This window comes from Lycorma delicatula, chromosome 4 (genome assembly GCF_047948215.1).
Source record: "Lycorma delicatula isolate Av1 chromosome 4, ASM4794821v1, whole genome shotgun sequence".
Taxonomy (NCBI): Eukaryota; Metazoa; Arthropoda; class Insecta; order Hemiptera; family Fulgoridae; genus Lycorma; species Lycorma delicatula.
In genome coordinates, this window is record NC_134458.1 from 182,090,214 (window position 1) to 182,114,810 (window position 24,597).

Genomic DNA, 24,597 nt, shown 5'->3' on the forward strand with positions numbered 1-24,597 from the left:
TAGAATTCATAAAATAACTTTTTTTTTTAAATATTTTTTATCATTAATATTATTTTGATAAAAGAGCTATTAATGGAACATAAAACAAAAATAACAACTATAAAAAACTTTAATAATATAAAAAAAAGAAGATAAACTAAAATATACCTCCACAAGTAGTTTAGCACATTTATTATCAGTAACAAGTGGTATAGAATATTCAACAGCAAGTCTGCGTGTTCGATAACCATATGTCATAAATGATGACACACGACGTGCACCTCCATTTCTCATTGGTAAATTAATAACCAAATCAAAATCTTTTCTTGCCAAGAAATCTGCTAAATTATTTAATTCACCACTTGTCGCAGATTCACCAAAATTTTCAAAAGTCCACTGAACAGGTTCAACCTAAATTACACACAAGTTATTACAAAATGGAAATTACCTCAATGCAAACTGTAAAATAATAAACATAAACTCTGGGAAAAATAAATGACATACATGAAAAATCTTAAAACTTGAGAGCAATAGTAACATCTAAACAAGCAACTAAAAAATAGGTTGTACTACCTCATTAAGCCTTGCCTGAATGTACAAAGGTATGCTACCTTTGTACATTCTCTGAATCATGACAGTATAATGTATGGATAACAATCATATTTATTAGAATTTATTAAGTCACCTGATTGCAACATTGCAATCATACCAGCCTACTACTGAATATGATCACCTGCAACCATGGTGGTACCACACCTAATGCACAGTATTCTTATGTCCAAATATCACTGAGAAAATCTAGCATAAATTCTGCATATATACCTGAATGTGTCAACAAATCCTTTCCATTGAATTTAGTGCTACAAATAAAAGAGAAAAGGTCTGTACCACAGGAAAATCCTAATCTGAGATTTTACTATGACACAGCCAACTTATTCCAGCTAACTTATAAGTTACAGCACTTCTGTCACAGGTAACTGACCACATGGATCCAACTGAAAATGAAACTAATTGTTCTACAGAAAAAGATCCACCTGGTTATGTGACAGCACATATCAATACAAATCCAACATGGATTCGTAGCTTTAACCTTTCTTCATGCCCTAAATAAGGGCACACACTGTCTCATAAGTCCAAGATGCAATAGTAAAAGTATCTGTACGTCAATGGTACAAGATAATCTTATCAGACTTTGAACACAGATCCAACAAATGAGCTACATGACCTCTGATTTACGTTCTTATACATGCCAGAACTTCAGTTAAGCACTTGTAAGCCTCAACAGAAATGAATTAAACTTAAAAGCAATGAACACTTAATATCCATGTAAAGATATGAGTTCACATCAATGGAAAGGATAAGAGCAAGCAGGGAAAAGCAAAAGAATATAACTTCCATGGAGAAGTGGTAGCATCTTTGCCTTTCTTTGGACAGTTCCAGGTTTGAATTCTGGTCAGGTATAACATTTTTCGTATTATAAAATTCACTTCTAACAACAAAAAAAATCTGCTGTATTTGGGCACCAGCCTCCAACTGCAAGAATAAGTAAATAAGAAATAAACCTACATGTGGAATTATTCTCTTCAGTACAGGTCTGGCTGAGCAGCTGATAATTCAGCTTTAGAATTTCAGCGATCAACTCCAGGGAATTGAGCCCTATAACTGTGATTCTTCTTCTGGCTCTTTAATTTCTGGAGACAGAGCAATTTTTCTTACAGTATATATGAGGGCGGTTCAGAAAGTAACCTCTGTTTGACTATAAATAAAAAAACCTGCATAGATGAGAACATTTTATTATATACACCTTAAAACTACAGCTTTTAACTATTTTTCAATACAGTTGTCATTTAAATTCAAGCATGTCATAGCACTTCACTAATTTACAAATACCTTCTTTATGAAATTCAGCCGCCTGGATACCTAGCCAACCTTTCACAGCAAGCAGTTTCACCAGTATACTGTGAAACTTTGAAGAAACTTAGACAAGCCATTTAGAACAAACATCGAGGTATGCTGTCATCCAGTGTTATTTTTTGCATGACAACACCTGTCCTCACAATGCTCAAAGAACTCAAGAAATTCCAATGGGACATTTTTGGTCATCCTCCTTTCAGCCCAGACTTGATGCAGAGTGATTTTCGTCTCTTCACTCACATGAAGAAATGGCTTGTGTTGCAGCACTTCAATGATCACGACAAACTTTAAAATGCTGTGAAAGGTTGACTAGGTACTCAGTCAGCTGAATTTTATGAAGAAGGTATTTGTAAATTAGTGAAACGCTATAAAAAATGCTTGAATTTAAATGGTGACTATGTTGAAAAATAATTTAAAGCTGCAGTTTTAAGGTGTATAAAATAAAATATTTTTATCTATGCAGGTTTTTTATTTATAGCCAAATGGAGGTTACTTTCCAAACTGCGCCCATATCTAAACTTGACAACAGGAAATTATTGATCAGGGATGTGTTGCTTTCATCCGGAGAAAATTTTTTCCTTGCTTCATGGGATTGTAAACAGGATGGGCTCCTGCTGCTATGAGATCTTGATGTAACCTTGGGCAGTGTTGTTTGTCTAACCTAGCAAAAGTAGATCATCATTCTTACTATTCACCACTTTTCCTTATTTAGATTCTATATTCCCTATTTTGAGTCCTGTGGAAGAAATTTGGAATCTACATGCTGAGGATCATGCTGAGAATACCAGGAACTTATAGCCAGTGTGACACAGGCTGATTATACGAAGCATGCCTGTTGAGAATTCCAGGAAATGAAACAATTTAACAGCTCTACAATAAGCGCAATGGTCAAAATACCTATTACTTAAAGCTGGGTTTCTAAATCCTTCATAAGATGTAGAAAAGACTGTATTTTGGTTTTAAAATTAAAATGACACTGAATAAATTAGACATAATTGTGTTTGTTGTTCCACAGAACCTGGATAAAGCAAAATTCTGAAATAAACGATTAGCTTAAACTATAATTAAATAATATACTTACATGTACTCCATGTTCATTATAAAAATCAGCTGTTCCCATACTAGCATAAAGTTTAAAACCCATTTTATGTAACGCACGTATACTTGGCAAAAGGCTCATCTTGTGCTGTTTTTAACAAAAAAAAAAAGTGTCAGAAAAATGAAATATCAAAATTGCAATTAATGTTAGATATCAAAAATTTGATATTTACGGATTATCAAACATGAAAGATAAATTTTTTTACAGAAAATGACATAGTCGTTGACAAGAATAACAGCATCCCATGTCATACATACACGGGAAAATTAGGAATGAAAGCTTTTTCACTGATCTGAATATATTGTTACAGTCATGACACAATAGTGTCATTATTACAACAGTTATACAATACTAATTAGTAACTCTACTTACTAAATTGATTTGTTTTATAGGATGGAATCATTATTCTCAGAGAGAGCAATCAAGGTTTGCTGACTCTAATTATTATTATTTTCAAGTACAGCAGTTTACAAAAAAGTAAAGCAGTCTTTACAGAAAATAAATTATCTACTCCTTGTTAATGGCAAAGCTAAATTCTGGTTTTTAATAATTAGACTGAGTTAATCACATTTACAAGGGAATTATATTATTAAGGGTTTTTTCTCTCAAAATTATGTTTAAAAATACCATATGATTCGTACAGTGTAGTCTGAATTAACAAGTTTATTGATGGTAAAAAGCAAATAATCAGGGTAGAAGATGGATTCAAAATGAGGAAAGACATATATGACTAATAAGAACTAATATGAATTTTTATTAGGTAAAAGGAGGATAGGAAACAATAAGTCAATGAACATCTATTGAATAAATCTGCTAAAACAGTACCTCCTGAAATCAGGAGGCATTTGGTATAAAGCCAAATTGGAGATTGAGAAAAATTAAGTGGATAGTCAAGGTAAAAAATGAAGAAATAATAGCAATATAAGCTTAACCAGAACAATTAAAGATGGGGAGGCCAATTGTATTGGACATACTATGCTGATTAAAACAACAGTGCTAAAAAGCTCAGTATAAGGTGCAAAGAAAAATTGTAATTATCTAAAAGGAAATGGGAGCTATCAGTATCAGTTTAGCAGGAAAGATTAGAGAATTTTTATGATCACTATTAAAATGTGCAACAAGGAACTTGCTTCATATGATTGCAAAATGATTTTAACATAGGCAAGACTGAATCTACATAATGATGTTACTATAATCACACATCTACACATTTTTTTTTTTTTTGTAATCAAAGAAATATTAATAATGTTCGGATACAAAAATTAATAAACTCCTAATAAAAAAAAAAAAAAAAAACAGTTTCTTTCACATTGGAAACAACAGTCCAATAGTATTCCTCTGCACTACATTATTCAGTCATCAGTCAAATCAATATTTAAATAGCGTACATAAAGATTAAATCTAGCACTGGTGATCTACATCAATATAAAATGTTTGTTTATGTTTAAAATTAGTGTCTTTTCTACCAACATGTTTGACATGTTTTACCAAAATGTTACAACAAAATAAAATTTTAGCTAACAGTTATTTACATTAAGTTTTAAATTAAATAAAACTTACATTTAGAAACATTAAAAAATTTAAACAATCACAGAATAATAAAATTTTTAATTGAAAGTATGTATTCACACATTTTACACAGAAGCTTTTCAACCCATATGTATTTATTTCTTTAAATTTGCATAAAATATATGTTCAAGCCTTACTCTTCAACAAATTGATGACATTTGATGAAGAGTACTCTACAACTACCGATTTTATTAATTCCATTAAACATACACTTTGAAGAAGGTGGCAAGGTGACTGGACCGCTACAGCAGATAATAAACTGACAAATCAAAGATACGGTGTTACCATGGGGCACTTCATGCAGAAAGATTCGCCAAGAGGAAGTGGTCCTGTGCCGATTGCAATTAGGACATACCGGAACTATTCACGGATACCTGATGTTGATGTATCATGGATACCACTGTGCGTCTGTTGCAACTGCCGCTTGACTGTGCACCACATCCTTGTGGACTGTATATGTTACACAGCCTTACGTTGCAAATTTAAATTCCTAAGGGACATACGGCGCGTCCTAGGAAATGACAAGAATGTACAGTCACTTCTACAAAGAATTAATATACTTAATAAAATTTAACCAGTCATATATTTTGAAATTATTTTGTTATTTGCGTTACAAGTATTATTCTAACTGTTGCATTTCTTTTACTGTTTCAATTTTATTTCTATTATTATCTTAGTTTTGATCATAGTTTTAATCCTATTTTAATATCTGAGAAGAAGCCTCTTGTTATTACTTTGACTCGGGCGATGATAGTGCTAAGTGTTTTTCGCCCAAAAACAAAATCAAATGGACTAATTTTTTTTATTTCATAGAGAAGTTCTTCAGTTGTTATCACTATAAATGATGTTTTATATAGTACCTTAACTGGGAGGTTTTTAATTTAAATGAAAAATGACAATTTTTACAAAGACATTTTTTTCTAATCATGTGTTTAGCATTTTGGATTGTTTCAATGTAATGATATTTAACTTGATTACACTCTGATATTAAACAAAAGAATTTCTGTTAAAAATAAGTTAAAAAAGAATCAAAATGTAATACATGAATCTGATATTTTCAATATTATTAATATCTGTAATATATAACAAAAATAAGAAAATATAAATATGTAGTACCTTAAAACTTCCAATAGAAAGTAAAATTGCCTTTTTAGGAACATGAAAACCAGTACTTAACATAGCTTTAAGATATGCCTCATAACGATTTTCTCCAAAACATGCAACTTCACCAGTCGATGACATTTCAACACCTAACATTACATCAGCTCCTATTATAAAAAAAGAACAATAAATTCAAATTCACATAAAAATAATAGTTTTATATACTATTTTTATTCAATGGTGTGAAAAAAATTATTTTTACACACTAAAGACACCTCCTGTCACAAATAGTTTTTTTTAAATTTATAAATTAAAGTTAGAGAATTAAAAGTTTTAATTGCATAAATACAATATCATATTCACTAAGTTACAGCTGAATTACGATGTAATGGTTAAAACTTCTATTAGATATTATTCTAGTAGATGGTACCACAATTACTTTGGAAACAATATTACTTTGAAAAAGTCCAATTTGTTCATTCAACATTTTCCTCTTAAGTTATATTTTTCTTTTAGACAAAATTAATTTTTTCAAGGCAGTTTTTTATCATTTTTTTTCCTTTGAATTTACTAGAACTTCTAAATTTCCTCAATTTTAAGTCTGTCTTTACTAAAGTTCTAAATTCAACTTATATAATTTTTAAAATTTGTATGCACATTTTTAAAAAATAAATCTTTTACAGTTAAAAAAAGTAGTCATACAAATACAGAATTATTATAAATTTTACTGCCAAAGATACTTTGAAAATACCTTTTGATTTTTCATTACTTTCACTATTCTTTTAAAAGATACTTGCTATATGAGGTAATTTGAATGATTTTATGATTTACAATAAATTAAAAAATATCTTTAAATGTTAAATTAAAAGATAACATTAATAAAAAATGTATATTTAATTTGAATTCTCCTCTCCTATTCAATGTGCCTCTGGTATCTGTCTAAGTTACACAATCCTACATAATTTCTTGTCTTGCCTATCACATAACTGAAGATTTCACTTCCACATCTTGCCTGATATTTTACTTTCTGGTGAAATCCAAGTTTCTACATCAAGTGCTAGAATTAGTATGATGTAATATCATACCGCAATAGTAATTCTTTGTTGTTCCTTACTCATATTCACACAAATAAGATTATATAACCTTGTACTCTTCTTCCAATTTCACCAGTGACATTCCTATTATATACCATTTCTAACATTCAGCAGTGCTGAATGGTGATGTTTATGCTTGGTTAATGATGACTTGTTCTCTTATTTTCATCACTCTATATTTTTATTCTTTATCCATTACATAAAACAAGTTCTTTATCTTTACTCCATTTGATGATAAGCTTGACAAACAACTACACTTTGTTTTCTTCCTTAGTACCAAGTATCCGTTTAGTAATGTTTACATATGTATTAATTACTGAATAAATAAAATTACATTAACAGTAATCCAAAAACCAACTTACCAGCAAGTCTTGAGAAAGAAAATACAGCAACTTTAACACCAACTTTTCCACAACCGTGTAATACATCAACAGGTTCTAATTTTTCACCCATGATAACTCTTGTTGCCATTGCAACAAAATCATGATCAAGTGTTTTAGAAACAAATGGGAATGATCTAGATACTCTCACATTACATTCTATTACTTTTAGTTCATTATCCTAAAACAAAATATCAAATACCGTTATATTTTGCAATAAAGAATAACAAATAAATTACAAGTGATTACTGTTTTAATAATTTATTTAAATAGAGATTTTCAATTTAGGTAGATCAGATGCATTATGAGATTCATAAATTACAATTCTAAGAATATTAAGCATTTTTTCAACATCTATATTATTCTTGCATTGTATATTCTGAATGTGTATTGTATTAGAAGGGATTAACAAATCCAATTTATACAAAAAAGTACTTCACCCATTAGGCCTGTTTTGCAGCCATAATATTAAGAACGCAGTAGCTTTACAGACCTAAGCATCCTTACCATGGTTCTAGCAGGATCAGACTTTCACTCACGGAACCAAAATAAAAAAAGAGAGATCAAAGATAAGGAACATAGGGGGTGGTGGGAGATGTTTTACCCTTAAAGAAAGTGAAGTATGAGACAAATAATTACTCAGGATCTTCTGAACAGTGGGTTTCCATCCTAGCCAAAATCTCTTGGGAGAAAAGGCATTTTTACTAAGATGGGAAGAGCATGTTACTGGTCAACAATTTTGTGTTAATAAACTTATATAAGTAGACTATAACAGAAACTTCTTTTCAATAAAAAATTTAAAAGCCATCCGTGAAAGGTACAGGATACATGAAGGAACAACTAACTAACCCATCTATGCAACTGCACAGCAAGTATTTATCTAAGTAAATTTTATACCATTTAGCAAGAACCTACTCACTAGAGATGTTGCATTAAATAATCTTGGTATCATAGTTTTTGTATACTGTTACTGCCATACAAGCCTTGACAGACTGATAGACCTCAACGTTATTAAATTCATTCGTCCAATAATACAAACAATGATGACAGTAAATCTTCAAAAGTTTTAATCTAATAAATTTAATATTACTGTACTTATTTTTTTAAATAAATTAAAAAATTGCATTATCATTATCTTATAACACTTTTTCATTTATTTAAGGCAATTAATCAACTAAAATAAAAACAAAATCATTAAATCAACATTCTTAAAGAAAAAAAAAGAAGAAAATAAAGCCACCTTTGCGATAAGTTGCATATTAAATGGTCCAGTTACTTCAAGTGCACTTGCAATAGCACGTGATATTATTTTTATTTTGGCAAGAGTTTCAGCATTTATACCTTGTGGTGGTGTTACCAGAGTTGCATCACCTGAATGGACTCCAGCATTTTCAACATGCTCTGATACAGCCATACACAAAATGACACCATCACAAGCAACAGCATCAACATCTATTTCCTAAAAAGTAAAAACGAAATATACAAAATTTACTAAACAAATGAAATAGTAAAAAAAAAAGTAACGGGGAAAAATTTTTAATTAAATGTAATTCAAGACAATGCATTTAATGCTTACATTAACTGTAAGATATAAGTTTAGTAAAATGTAGTACAAGGGCACTTTCAAAAGTAAGATACACTAGCACTGTGATATGAACCCAAATGTAATAATAATATCCCATATTTCTCAAGAATATTCCAGAAGGCTCCACAACGCTTTCTGGATTTGAGGCCTGAAGGCAGCTACATCCTTTGTTTGATCTATGAGTGAGTAGACTTTGTACAGACTCACTCAGGCTAACCACACCTGAGATGTGTGGTTAATTGAAACCCAATCACCAAAAAACATGAGTGCCCATGATCTAGTATTCAAATCCAAACAAAAGCAACCACCTCCTTTATTAAGATTTGAACCTCTCGATTTCAAAATCAGCTGATTCATGATGACTAGTTTTACTAGTAGACCAACCACTATAATAATCAACAGACATTTAATCTAATAAATCATGATTTATGAAATTCTAGAATACTGAAAAATATAGACATAATACAGTAGTAAAGTAGACATTATAATATTTATTCTTTAATCATGTCTAAAGAACTTGATGGACTGAAAGCAAAAAGCACAATGAACTAACGTGTCCCTAAACAACATGCTATGTTATCAACAACTAAATTTCCTTGATAAGAGCATTGTATTTAGGAATGTAACAATGATCTAGTACAATATCACAGAAATTAAACAGGCTTCCAAGATGTAAAAATATCTGGACTCTTTCAAAAGATTTAAAATTAAAAACATTTTCCATTTAGCATCCACCCATTAAGTTATGGTAAGAGTGTTTTGGATGAAAAATAACCACTTGACTTCAGTCATAAATAAAAAACAATTAATGGTACCATTACATTGAAACTGTACCAATTACAGGAAATTATTCATCAGTAGTGTGCTGAAATACTGATCAAGAGTATTAAATTTTTACCCTCCATTGACAGTGTAACTTTCCATTCTGCTGAAACAAAAAAGTAAATTGGGAAAACAGGTGAGAAATTCTTAAGCATTTTCCTTTTCAAGCCCTTAGCTCACACCCTCTGATTTCTATCAGTTTGGGCCACTGAAAAAGCAGCTTTCAGTTAAATGATACTTTATCTTTAATCGTAGAAGTGGAAAGTTAGGAGACTGGCTGATAAATATAAATTTTTATTGTGAATGATATTTTAAGAAGTATTACATATGAAAAATGTTTAAACTAATTTAGAGATTATGTTAAAAAATAAGATTACATTTAATTTCATGTCTAACAGCAATTAAATTTTCATTAGTTTACTTCAACTGTACCTTACTTATTGAAATTTACTCAAACAAGAAAACAGCACCAGTATTCTTTTTCCATTGCTAAGCAGTTAATTCAACAGGCGTTTGATAACAATAGTTGATTTAACAACATGGTATAGCAAAATAAAAATATTAAATTTCTTGCCTCTCACAGTTCCCATCATTCTAAATGACAGGAACTGAGTTACACCTACAGTTTCAACTTAATGTACTCATCCTCCCAAAAAGTAAAAGATCTTTCTGCATATATTTCCTTCATAACAGAAAGATTGTAAACCATCTAATACAAATAAAATAAACTCACAATAAAACATAAAAAATTACCTTAGATTCTAAAAGAAATTTAGATATCACAACCGGATGTTCTTTGCTAACTTCACTAGCTGATGCAAGGTATGATTCAAGATCATGTTCTGAATGAGCAACATTCATTGCAGCACCACTAAGAACATATGATGGTCTGACAAGACATGGATATCCCACTTCTTCACAGAAATCAATTGCAGATTTTAAATTGGTCAACTCTTTCCACCTGAAAAAAACTCAAATATATTACTTATTAAGAAAAATAGTTTTATTTTAACAAAAATTTCATTTGATGAATTATAAAACAAATAATTAAGGATTAATAACCACACAACATACAATAAAATGAGTGGGGAAAAAAATGAATAAGGATATAGTAAATGGGTAAGGCACAGTATTATAAATTCTACAGAAAGACTTCTTCCTATACGATTACAGTTCTGTTTGCTATTACAGTCAATATTAACAGACAAAGAAAAATGTTATCAACGTCCTATCAACAAACAGACATGCAGATTTCAATAATAATTATTGACAAAATGTTGAATTAATCCCTTTCATATAAAAACACCACTGTTAAGAAAAAACAAAGCACCTTTCCCCAGTTTGACACATGTTATAAATAGTACATTTTATCTATTTCATTTTAAACAAGCTGTGAAATTTTATAATTTAGAAGTTAAGCTAAAAACATGAACAAAATAAAATGTGTTTAATGTATTTACCTTTTTTTGACTGGCATGGCGTGAATTTACTCTTACTTTTCATAAGTGGTGAATGGATTGAGAAATAACATACACAAGTAAATAAATAGCTTAGAAATTACTCAGATTAGAAAATCAAAGATTATGCAATCAAACACAATTTGTAGGATAAATATAAACAACATAATTCTCATTGCTTTATTGTTATTCTTGTTAAAGCCTATTATGGTGGAGAGAGGGTGACCAGAAGCATCACATAGGGGAGCAGGTGTCTTCCCCTATGGGATCGGGATGCTTTATTGTTATCATAGATTAATATTAATGTTTCTTCACATCATCCATTAAACTACAAAAAATAACTGTATATGCCAGTAGACAAATTAATATTGTTTTCAACATACCTAGGCTGTGAAATACCAATTCTATCTAACATTCTGGAAAATTTAAATCTGTTTTCAGCTCCGTCAACACTTTCTGGTGATGAACCCAATATTTTTGCTTGCTGCCTATGCAAATCCATTGCAATATTATTAGGTAACTGTCCACCCATACTCAAGATAATGCCTTCTGGATTTTCAATGCTATATATATCCATCACTACCTAATAATCAGAATAAAGATTATTATACAATGAATAAATATCAATATTTATTCTATTTATAACTACTATATTTGTTATTAACAAAAATATATTAAAATGTAAAATTAAATGCATATTATTACATTTAAAATAAAAATTGTTTACAGGTAAATATCTAAGACCTAAAACAAGTATAATATTGTTCCTGCTATCATTTATAGACCTGCAAACAACTGACATTCGTTAAATATTAATATTTAAACAATGGAAGCAAAATGATGATATTTATGTACACATCACCTATGTTGTCATTGCCAATCTAATTTTTACTTCCTTGTATGAAGTAAAGGAAGTATTGCAATCACAAAAAATTTAGACTTTCATATTTCATTTCAACAGAAATATCCATTTTGACTATCCCTGAATCCATTTTGACTAGTTTCAGCATGACATCTACATATGTAGCTAACTCATAACTCAAAAACAATTAGCTTAGAATGTTGGATTTAGGACTGTTGTAACATCTAGTTGTGCACATCCCCTTTTGATTGCAATCAATTGGACTAAAAGTACCCAAAAAGCTCAAAATCCAAAAGATTTGGATTTTGGTCTTTTTGTTAACTGCAGTAATAAGCACTCATTGATAGATCTTCAACAACGTGTCATAAGTGGTACTTATTTTCATTGTTTCCAGAATTATAGCCAAATAAAATTTTAATTAAATATTTGGATCTTATAAGAGAAAGGTACATCGGTTTGAATCCAACTTCATTCCTTTTATTTTTTTTTTTAATTTAAATATATTGATTTATTAATAATTATTAACCTCCAATTGAAAAAAAAAAACATGAAAAAAGATCAAAGTTATAGTGAAATAAAGTTTTGTGTACTTTTCATTTTAATTCAAAATTTTTTACAGGGGTTAATAATTAAAAAAATATTAATAAATCAATATATTTAAATTAAAAAAAATAAATGTATATAAAGTCAGATTCGAACCGATGTATACATGATGAGGTTACAAATCTGACACGTTCTCACTTACACCACAAAACTACTTGAGGGACATGAAACAAGATTAATATATAAACTAATATAAAATGCTGATATGGACACCAAAAAAATATGTGATGTAATGTGCTGTTCACCACAATACAATTGTCCACTTTATTAACAGTCCACTTTATTAAAGAACTGGAGGATAGTTTCTCACTTTAAAATTAAATAAGTTTAAATGAAGTGTAGCAAATGTGTATATATATAATTTAATAGGGGCACAAGGAAGTCATGAAGTGTCCACATCAGATTTTTAAAAATACTTAAAGCAATTCAGTTAAATATCTTGTCAAACCATAACCAGAGAAAGACTCAACTGTTAAAGTAAGCCTACATATATGACAGAAAATAGGATCACACTGGTGATCAGAATCTTGGTTGGAAATTGATGAGCTTATAGTATGATTAAACTATAAGCTTGGTTTATGTCACCCTATTTAATATAAAAAAATCTATTTCTGTATTTCTTTTAAATAACTATTTACAAAATAATATTTTTACAGAAGCAGGTAGTACCACAGATAAAACATAAGAAGAAACATCTGGATTGTAATTAAAAGATATAAATTAAATCATAATTATATCACTGCCTGGAAATATTAAGAATTAAAAGAAAAATAATAAAATACATAGACTAATAAAACTAAACTACAAAAATATAAATAAATAAAACATAGATGTAGATTGCTGTTAACAAACAGATTCTGTGAGTTGGATTCATGACTTTTAGGTAAGATTTAAATGCTTCAGCTCACTTAAAACATAAAAATTAAAGAATGACCACTAATGCAAAGTGTAAAATAAGAAATAGTTTATTTTTATAAAAGTACACATACTTCAAATGATATTTCTTCAAAGTAGAGTCTGTCACTGATATCATAGTCAGTACTAACTGTTTCAGGGTTGTAGTTAACCATTATAGTTTTCTTTCCCATTTGGCGTAATTGCCGTAAGCAGCCAGTAGCACACCAATCAAACTCTACCGAGCTTCCAATACGATAAACTCCAGAACCTGCAGAATAAGGATAAAATATCAACTAAAAAAAAAGTTTTTTAAACTAAATTTAATGCAATACAGATATAAAAAATAATAACACCAAACTTGACAATGTACAATAGTTGTCTTCTAGAATTTATTCCTGCAAACTATAAAAACTACACAAATCTATTTCAGAATTATTATTTAACCTGAACAGAGTATGATCATGCTGATGTTCAGAGAGCAACATTTTTTCTGTAAAGAACCAGCGTCCAATCTATGAACTAACTTTATGGAAATCAACTTTATTCATAATTTTTCATTGATAATCATTTTTCTTACATTAAATTGTTTAAGAAAATGCTTAATTAATTACTAATACATCAGATCATGTTTGTTGCCTCAATTTATATTAATCTTTCACGTTATTTCTAAATTATTGTTATGAATGAAAGGATATCAACAACTATTGTCATTAGCAAGGTGTAATTCGTAGTATATGAAAAGATGCCATGCCTGATCAGGATTCAAGCCCAGGACACTTCTAAATTATTGGTAACATCAACAAGCACCATTAAAATTGTTCACCAAATGGGATTTTCCTAAGCTATTTTTGTCACCAAAGTTAAAATACTTTCTTTTGTGTGCTTGGTAAATTGGTAGGCTAGTAGGCTAAACACAGCAGAAATGTGTGGAGTAAAGCTGGAACTGTCCTTCTGGGTTACAGACAGTCACATCATTAACTTATATTAAAGGCTAAGATTTTTTATAAAAACACGCTTATTTCTAGAATTCTATAAGGTCTGACTTTAGTGTTGTTTGAAACCTTTTCTTGAATACATTTTTCAGGAATTCTTTAAGTTCAATTTTTCTTTTTCTTAGTAAACCTACTGGAAAATCAGAAAAACCTAATTCCCTTAATTATTGAAGATATTATATTGGGTCTTTTTAAATTGATTCCCTGACTCAGAAAACTACTGACTGTGTTAAAAAATAAAACTGGTAAATTCAAATAATAATACTAATTGTTTTTTTCACTGGAAAAATTTTAGAAAAAGAAAAAAATATTGAATGTAAAGAAATCTTCCATTGTGTACAAATAATTTCTTTCTACCTACTGTATTAAGAAAAAATAAAAAGGAATCTATGACAAGATTCCAACCTGGCAAGATTTCAATCCTTCAAAACTTCCACGTTTTAAATTTTAAGATCTAGAATTCACTGAGTTTGTTCATGTAACAAGCTTTATTGCTAGTCTAAACTCATTTTTCTTTTGTAAATTATTTAGGTAAACTTCCAATATGTTTTAATAAAAAAGGAAGATATAATCTGAGCTGCATATTCCTGAAATATATTATTTTTTTGTTCATAAAACTAGTTGATTTCATAAGTTAAAAAACACTAAAAAGGCCCAAAAAGACAATAACAGTTTTTTAAAAATTAAAACACTTATTAACTAATTTCTGGTTTAGAATATTATTATAACACATCTAATAAATTCATAGTCCAGTGTGATTTTATTGAAAATGCTATACATCCAAACAACTTTACAGGTACTGGTATAAATTGACTTAAATTTCCTGGTAAAGTTGTTCAATACATATTGATCAACAAAAACAATAAGCAAAACAATGCATGTTTTACTGACATACTTTGTTCATTGTAGTTAAATTATAAGTACTATTTCAGGAATGTAACCCTGATACTATAGAACATCAACTGCCATCTCTAAATTAAAAGACCAATTATTTTATTATAGAAATGAAAAAATTTAGGACAAAGAGTAATCAATACACAATTAGATAATGGTCAAATTGGCTAATTCTACTTTCCTATCCAATTCTGGTTAATTAAGTTTTTTGATACATATGACTAACTGATTATAGATTATTACATATTCCAGAACTATGACAGAAGGCAGATGACAGGAAAGTAGCCTGTAATCCAATAACTAAATATCCAACATGTTCTCATTAACAACCATTATCATTCAATTTTTGACCATTGGGAGAGTGTATACTGATGTATACAAAATAAATGACATTATCCAAAAAAAAATAATTTTTTTCTTATAACAGCACTTAAGTTATTTTTACAATACCAATGAAAATTTTCCTTACCAATAACCATTGTATGTCCACCTGGGAAATCAGTATCATGTGAGTTACAATTGTAACTCAGATACAAGTAATTTGTACATGCAGGCCACTCTGCGGCTACCGTATCAATCTGTTTTACAAAAGGCAAAATACCTGAAACAAAATTATATGAAAAAGTGTTATTTATTAGATGTAAAAATATTTAAATTATTATAAAAATAATCTGAAATTATGATTTGATGACTGATTGGTATTATGAATGAATGTTAAACATTAGCAGTTAAAGAAATACTACATCTAGATTAATGTATTAGTTGACATAATTATTTTCCTATCAAAAGCACCATGCTGGATAATGCAAAGAATAAACAATGATTTGGTAAATATGAAATATTATACATGAAAAAGGAATTACATGTGAAAAAAAATTACCAAATCATATACTGAATGTTTACATTTGATACATTATTAGCAGTTACAAGTAATATGATATAATATGAAAGGAAAACAATCTCACAACACAAGGACTGTGAAATGAGACAAATAACATTAACCAAAAGATTGCTAGAAGGCCCTCTCCAAGCAGTTGGTATGCATTCCATTCATAGTTGGTCTAGACAATGTGATATCAAGCAACGTAAATTACATAATTTTATTTCCATCAGCTGAAATATGTAAGGAAAAATTTTTATTCTAACATTAAAAAGAACCCCCCAAAAAAAAGGGCGAAGGATTTCCTAACTAAAATCCTCACCATCCTTAAAATTGAATGATGCATGGAATTATCCAACTGAACAATATATTGTTCTCCATGATCACCAATATAAGGAATGGTCTTCAATTAAAAAAAAAAAAAAAAACCAAAATCCATTACATAACATACAAACATCAGATTACATAATGGTTGAAAATAAACTAATCCTTAAAATTGTAAAATTAACACTACATAATCATGTATAATAAACAACAATCTACTCTTAAACACAATGGAGACAGCAAACATAATACATTGTTTTCCAAAGAATGAGAAAGCATATGTTAATTTTCTGTTTTACACAATCTGTCCCATTCTTTTTTATTATTGTGATACATGTAAAGCACCTGAAGTACCGGATACCATTCACTGCTCTCTGAAAGAAATGATGTTAATTAAACAACCAGTCACATTGGTGAACACAGTGAAGGTCTAATGTAAGGGTCCCACCTGCACTTTGGTAGGCTTAGTATACTGATAAGCAACACTGTATTACATTCAATAAAAAGACAAATGGGAATACTGACTTTCCCCAACTAAACTTGACGTAAATACTTGTTATTCTTAGGAATGGTTATGCCATTTTCAAGGATGATTAGTATCTCATGTCAAGTAAGTAGTTTCTCATGTCAGAATAATTTATGTTAAGGCACCTAACATACATACATACATATAATTTAAACATAATGCACTTGAGAACAGTTTATATCACACCAACTATTTAGTCTGGAGTAACTAAATATTTCTTAACTTATTACAATAAAGCTAACAATTTTAGAAGTAAACATGTAAATTAAAGCTCAAAATGAAATCTGTCTAATATGCCATATAACTGCTACCAAAAGTTCAAGGATTGATCATCAATGTGGCCCAGAATTACAAACATCAATAAAAAATACATTTTCATTAGTCAAATCATATTCACAATATTAGCTGGAAATAAAATAGTCTTCTGACATACTTAAGGAATTAACAAATAAAAATTTTAATCCAAAACTATTAATATAAAAACATTAAAAAATCTATAACAGATTCATAATAATAGCATTAATAAGAGGCTTGAATCAACTAATAAGTAAGTCAGATACTAGTTAAATACTTTATGCAACCGTCTGATAAGCAATATAAATACTCAGGTAAGTTTACATGCAATCATCAACAGACAAACCTGCACTAAGAAAGCAGCTACTACATTGCTTATCCAAGTTTTTCAAGATAAGCAATATAGCAACCAATTGACTGCTTAGAAAATTAAAAAACATACCGTGTTCTTCCCTTCTCTTTCTCACAGCTAATTCTGTACTTTTAACAAATAAAGCAATTTGTTTGTCAGAAAATCCAAATTTTTTTGCATGTAAAATAATTTCTGATGTAAGTTGATCAGGTGTTAATTTTTCTAATGAAGATTGCATTTGAATAATATTTCTCATTTTATATAAAAACCATCTATCAATTTTCGTCAAATCATATAATCTATCAATCGTATAACCAGCTCGTAAAGCAGCAGCCAATACTAGCATACGCTTATCAGTCGGTTTTTCTAATTCTTCATCAGAAACTGGTTTTACAAGTGGATCAAAACCTAGAAAATTTTCATCAACCATTCTCATTGCTTTTTGAAATGCTTCTTCAAATTTACGACCAACAGCCATTACTTCACCAATACTTTTCATTGAACTACCGATCTGCAAATAGCAAAAAATTTTAAAAATATAAAAATATTAATAATAAAACCACAGAATCTAAAACTATTATAAAATGAATTTACTACTAATGAAGTTTTTTAGTCCAAAAGTTTAAAATACAGTTTCAAAGCCATCATCACCATTATCATCAGAGCATTTCCATTCAAATAATGTTGTATCAGAAACTGAAAAAAGTTTGAAAACTCAAAGAATGAAATAATTATCACAATCTAAAATTCTAGAGTTAGTACAAAAGTAACATAGACACCCAAATTTAAAATGAAAACAAACTCATACCTTTGAACTAACTCTTGAAAATTTACTGAGATCCCAACGTGGTATTTTAACAACGCAATAATCCAAACTAGGTTCAAAACAAGCAGTTGTAGACATTGTCACAGAATTTTTTATTTCTGGTAAAGACAAACCTAATGACAATTTGGCCGCAACATATGCAAGTGGATATCCTGTGGCTTTACTAGCTAATGCTGAACTTCTTGATAAACGAGCATTAACCTAAAAAAAAAAATATATAAATCTGTTAAACACAAAAAAATGACAAAATTTTACTTCACTCACACACAAGAGAGATTTAAAGTAAAACCGTAATTACTTGACGGATATATTCTCCAGTAACTGATGTAACTCAAAATGTAATACTTTAGGATGTAATATTTTAATAAAATTAAGTAAACGCAAAAAACAAAACGTGTTAACGTATTATTAATTTTCAACAAATCTGAGTAATTTCCTCATTTTGTAGGTAAACTATTTACTTTCATTTAAAACTAATTAATTCATATACAAAATAATTCAAAATGACAGACTCAATTTCATAACTCTGTATTCCAAATTAAGAACTAATGACAAATGTGAAGTAAATTACATCTGATAATACTCATAATAAAGTTTACAGATACAATTCATAATTGTTCATTGTGGCCCTCTCTAGCTACATGACAAACAGATAAGCGGTAGCTAAACTCATCCCACATGTGAGAAAGCATCTTGTGTTACTGAGTTCACTGTAGCTATGATACGGTTCTGCAGGTCGGCCAGATTTGTTGGTAGCAGTGGTAAGTAAACTACATCTTTCACAAACCCCCATAAGTAAAAAATCACATGGCATGAGATTAGGTGATCTTGGCGGCCAGAACTGAAGAGCCAGAGCCAGGTCTTCATTTCCAAAGTGTCCTATCCATCATTGAAGTAGAGATTCATTCAGATAGCATCAAACATCTAGGTGCCAATGGGGCAGAGCTCTGTTCTGTTGAAAAATAAAATCTTGTTAATCTTCATTTAGATGAGGGAAAAGCCACTTTTCCAGCAAGTCCTGGTACACTATCCCAGTAATCGTGTATTCAGCAAAAAAGAATGGATCATAAACCTTCGTTTGCAATAGGGCACAAAACACTTTAATCTTGGCAGAGTCTCTCTCATGTTGCAGTCGTTTATAGAACTACATTTACTCTAGCGATGTTATTCAAAACTTTCAGATCTACTCTCTCAACTACTATGTAGATCAGTCAGATACAATGTATAGTTCAGGAAATATAGTTGGAAAATTGAATCCATCATTTCAAATTTCCCTGTGTTATTCTGACATTTTTCAGTGTAACAAAGTTGATTTGGAGCCCACAGGAAAATATTCATGTAATCAGAACAAATCCCTTAATTCAACAACAAATAAAGCTATTCTTAAAAACATTAAACTATGGTAATAGCAAACATAGTAAAACTCAAATACTTTAAAAATAATGGTATTATAATATCTCGCACAACAAAAGGAGTAGTATTCTGGAAAATAAAGATATGAACTACAATAAAATGAGTGGCCAAAGCCATATTAGTAATTATCACTGTGATGTAAATAAATAAGAAGTGCAGATTTACTCCATGTTGTTGGCATCTAAAGTTGTTAATACCATAGCAGTTAACGCTACTTAAAATTTATTAACAATAATAAAAAACTCATCTGTGATAATACTAATAAAATAAATTTATCAAAAAAGTTTTTTTGAACATACAATGAGATTTAAACAATAGAATGGATATTTTTTTAAAAATTAGAGTATGTTATGTAAAATTAAACACCACTGATTTAGTGTGTATACATAATTTTCTATGCTCATAAATTCATATTTCACACATCTTATATTCCTCTTAAAATACTCGTTTTAACAGAGTCCAAGGTCATAAAGTAAAAAAAATAAATAAATACGTAAAAACTACTTAATAAGAAAATGGCAAACAAAATTGATATTAAGATGTAAATAAAAATATATTCACTTACCTCAATAATATAATATTCATCAGAAGTAGGACTAAGTGCATACTGTATATTACATTCACCCACAATATTAAAATGACGAACGACTTTTATAGCAGTTGTACGTAAACGATTATATTCATGATCACTCAGTGTCTGGCTTGGAGCAACAACTATTGATTCTCCAGTATGTATTCCAAGAGGATCTACATTTTCCATGTTACAAACCTTCAAAAATGTTAAAGAATAAAATAATTAAAACACCATTTAAATACACAAATATTAAAGTAATTTTAAGAATTACATTTTTAAAAAAACCATAATAAAACCAAGTAAAAATTTAAATCAACTTAATGAACATCCATGCACGCAATGACTGAATATTTACATTTATTCACAAAACAATTATTTACAATAATTCTTTATCATATTTCTTTCCTTCTTAAAGAAATCTCATATCTGTATGACTGAAAGACCTGGATTTTTTCTTACTTCCATTAATTTCAATATCAGCAACAATTCGAACATGATTAGTAATTTTACACTCATTACAAAATTCTTTTTGAATTTTTATTTATATAATATTTTACTTTTGTTTGATATGGAAATTTATAATTACTTATCCATTTTTAATAAAATATACACATTTTGTACATGCATTAAATTTTGGAACAAAAAACACTAAAATTATTTAAAATTTAATAAGTTATTTTTATTTTATAATGTAAAATTAATCCGTGCACTTAATAAAATCAGATTAAAAAAAGTAATTAAAGATGAACTACTACTATGCAGATCCTCAGAAAACTAAAAACTAATAAAAATATATTGATGTTAAAGTGAATAATTGAATAATGTTTAAGCAAACTCAAATTAAACTGCTTGTAAATAACTGAATTACATGTCACCAATATCCATGGACATAAAAAAGTTTAATTCATCAATGATATTGCTATTTTCATTGAGAGTGCAAATGAATTAGAAATAGTGAATATAATGGACTCATTACCATTGTGGATAAATTTGATTTTAAAGTGATTTAGGATTTTATTTTATATTTAGGAATTACAAAGAAGTTCTTAAAGTTAATTTTAAGAAGTTTAATGCTTTATGGCAGTGAAACTTGGACAACAAGAAAGTTATAAAAACAAAGCATACGTGATTTTGAAACTGATGATATAGAAGGGTATTGAAAATTAGATAGGTTATTAAAGTACTACATGAAGTGGTTTTAAGACAAAGTGGAGAAAAAAAAATTTTGTGCCAGAATCTTAGTGATTATACTAATATCAGTGTGACATACTAACTGCACATTAAGGATGGGTATATTCATCCATGTTTTCAGTTAGCATTACTAAAAAAGACAAATCCTGCCCGTCCTTTAATTTATAGTCTCTGTTTTAAATTTGATACAATAGATATTACTATAAGGTTTGTTATCTGAATAGACTGAAATGCTCTCTTTGTAACATATACTTTTTATACTGGTTATTTTTTGCAATTCAATACAATCTGACTAATTGTAAAGCACATTACTCAAGTAAAAATGACTGTAACAAGTCTTTGTTTAGTTGCTGAATTTCCTTGACTTTTAAACAATATATTAAATGCAAGTGCTAATAAATTATTTTGATAATAATCACAATAATGATAATTCAAATGAGGGTTTGGGTGAAAGTAACATTAAAAACATAATTTTTTCCTGGAAGTGAAGGAGTAAAATCTGGATTTTACAAATATTAAAATGATAAATGATTTTTATAGCAGTTGTGCATAAACAATTATTCATGATCACTTAGGGTCTGGCTTGGTATAACAACTATTGATTCTCCAGTATGTGTTTCAAGAGGATCTATATTTTCCAAGCTACAAACCTAATTTAACTTGGTACCAACAAAATTACAAAAGCTGACTAAATTTTTAATTAAATTTCTGGTTTATATATTTTCAGTATAAAAAAATATAAAATATATTTATTCAGTATAAAAAAATAACTCTAATATAAATTACTAAAAGTGTAAACTCACTAAATGTAAAGTTTTAATCCTTCACGATAAATAAAAAACAATAACCTTAATGTAGGTAGTTCAAAAGTTTCATTGGACAGAGTTTGGGTATTTTGGATAATAATATTATTAAGATGAAACATGGCTTCATTATTTTATCTCTATAAACATCAGACCTGGATCTCTCACCACTAGATTTTTACTTATGGGCCCTCTAATAGTTCTGTTTTTAAGGATACCCTGCATAGAAGTGAGAAAAAAATCAAAAACAGCATCTCCAATTTTAGTGGAGGAATGCTAAGGAAAGTTGCACTAAGATGAAAAAATGAGTTAACACTTGCATCAATGCTGAAGGTGGACATTTTGGTCATTTATTGTAATACATAAGCAGAAAAACTAAAAGTATAGTCTTTTTATTTTACAAATCAATAAAATTAAATTACTCTTATGGTAAAATAAATATTATTTGTTTTACACATGGGTTGTATAACTTTATGAACACCCACTGTCTTATTATTATGAATATTAAACACTCGTTACCGATGACCAATCAAATAAAGTGTTAAAATAGTGTTAGCCAGGGTTAGCAAAGCTGGTTTAGAAGGAATAAAAAAAGACAGAAACTATAAAGGAGTACAAAGATTAATATATCAAACTAGATAAATTAAATTTAATAGAACTAACAGACATTAAAATTAGATTACAGTATATAAGGAAATACGGACCAAAGAATGAATATATATTTACATAAAAAATAGATATTACATCATGAAACTGAATTATATGCAATATTAAGATAAATACAACTAAGGTTTACATAACAAGAAATAACTCATAATATAGCAAAATAAAAAGAAAAAATAGCAAACCTTTCATATATTTATAATCCATACTACACATACAAGATCATTTAAAGTAATATCCAACAATGCACCACTTACAAGCTTTTCATTTCAGTGAATGTACTTCATAAAACTATTGATTGGTCGTTTTTATTAGATAATGAAATAATATTTTTAAATCTCTGGTCTTTTTCCTAGTTTTCATTTAACAATATGCTATTAAATTATATGCTAAAACTCTCTAATGAATTAAATTAGTAATAAGCCAAACAATATGAAAAAATTAATGATTATAATAAAGCATTCCAATGATTGCAATTAATACTTTGAAGCATGAAAATAGCCCTTGGTGTACTATTTACTTTTACATTAAAATCAAATCGGTATGAGAAAGTTATTTGTTTCTTTAGAATTATTTACCAGCTCATTTTATTCCAAATAAAAAGTTACGGTCCTTCAGGTTAACTTTTTTTTTTTTTTTTATTTAAAGCAACACTGATACTATGATAATCAGCTATTACAAAAATTCCAATAATAGGCAGTAAAACTGCACCCAACATTCTTAATTTCAGTGATCTATGGGAACCAGAATATTAAAAGTGCTTTGGCTATTGCCATTTGTTCTTAGTTCATATTCTTTAACTTCTGGGATGTTACTGCCTCTTTAGTATTGTAAAACCATACGATTGTTAATACGAGGTCTGTAAATAAAGTAACGAGACTAGTTTTTTTTTTTTGGCAGCCAAACTGGCTACACTGTAAAGTTACTAGTAAACATATGGTTATATGAACAGCTGATTTATATTATAATATTTTTAGTCTATTGTTGCCACGTGAGTAAACAAGCTTTTCATGAAACAAGTTTTTGCTGTGCGTTACAAAAATGAGTGATACTAATTATAAGCAACATTGTGCAATCAGGTTTTATGTTAAACTCTGTGAGAATGCTACTGAAACGTTTTCAAAATTGAAAAGGGCGTATGGAGATGACACTCTGTCATGAGCCCAATGTTTTAGGTGGTTTAATGCATTTTCAGAGGGCCGGGAATCAGTTGCGGATGATCCATGCTTTGGAAGGCCGCTAATGTCAAAAAGTGACAACAATTTTGAGCGAATCAGACTTGATACAGTATGACCGGGTGATTAACTGGCAAAATGATTACAGAACAATTGAATTTTAACCATACCACAGTCCATCAAATTTTGACAAACAAATTGGACATGAAAAAAGTTTGTGCAAAATTGATCCCAAAAAACCTCACTGTTGGAACAGAAAAACAACAGGGTGGAAGTGTGCCGCGATCTTCTAGGGTGAATTGAATGATGCTAAGTTTCTATAAAATGT

The 24,597-nt window shown here is 29.1% G+C and overlaps 1 protein-coding gene across 2 annotated transcripts in view; it reads right to left on the reverse strand.

Annotated features, from left to right (window-relative positions):
- Positions 1–24,597, reverse strand: part of r (carbamoyl-phosphate synthetase 2, aspartate transcarbamylase, and dihydroorotase rudimentary) — a 153,790-nt gene that overhangs the window by 58,944 nt on the left and 70,249 nt on the right. For both annotated transcript variants that reach the window (XM_075364808.1, XM_075364807.1), the window contains 12 exons: positions 20,429–20,632; positions 18,433–18,651; positions 17,715–18,135; positions 15,718–15,849; positions 13,455–13,630; positions 11,384–11,583; positions 10,297–10,504; positions 8,377–8,595; positions 7,119–7,317; positions 5,678–5,829; positions 2,975–3,079; positions 148–390 (listed from right to left, as the gene is read on the reverse strand). In XM_075364808.1, the coding sequence (XP_075220923.1) occupies positions 148–390; positions 2,975–3,079; positions 5,678–5,829; positions 7,119–7,317; positions 8,377–8,595; positions 10,297–10,504; positions 11,384–11,583; positions 13,455–13,630; positions 15,718–15,849; positions 17,715–18,135; positions 18,433–18,651; positions 20,429–20,632 (2,478 nt within the window). The remainder of the gene's footprint in view (positions 1–147; positions 391–2,974; positions 3,080–5,677; positions 5,830–7,118; positions 7,318–8,376; positions 8,596–10,296; positions 10,505–11,383; positions 11,584–13,454; positions 13,631–15,717; positions 15,850–17,714; positions 18,136–18,432; positions 18,652–20,428; positions 20,633–24,597) is intronic.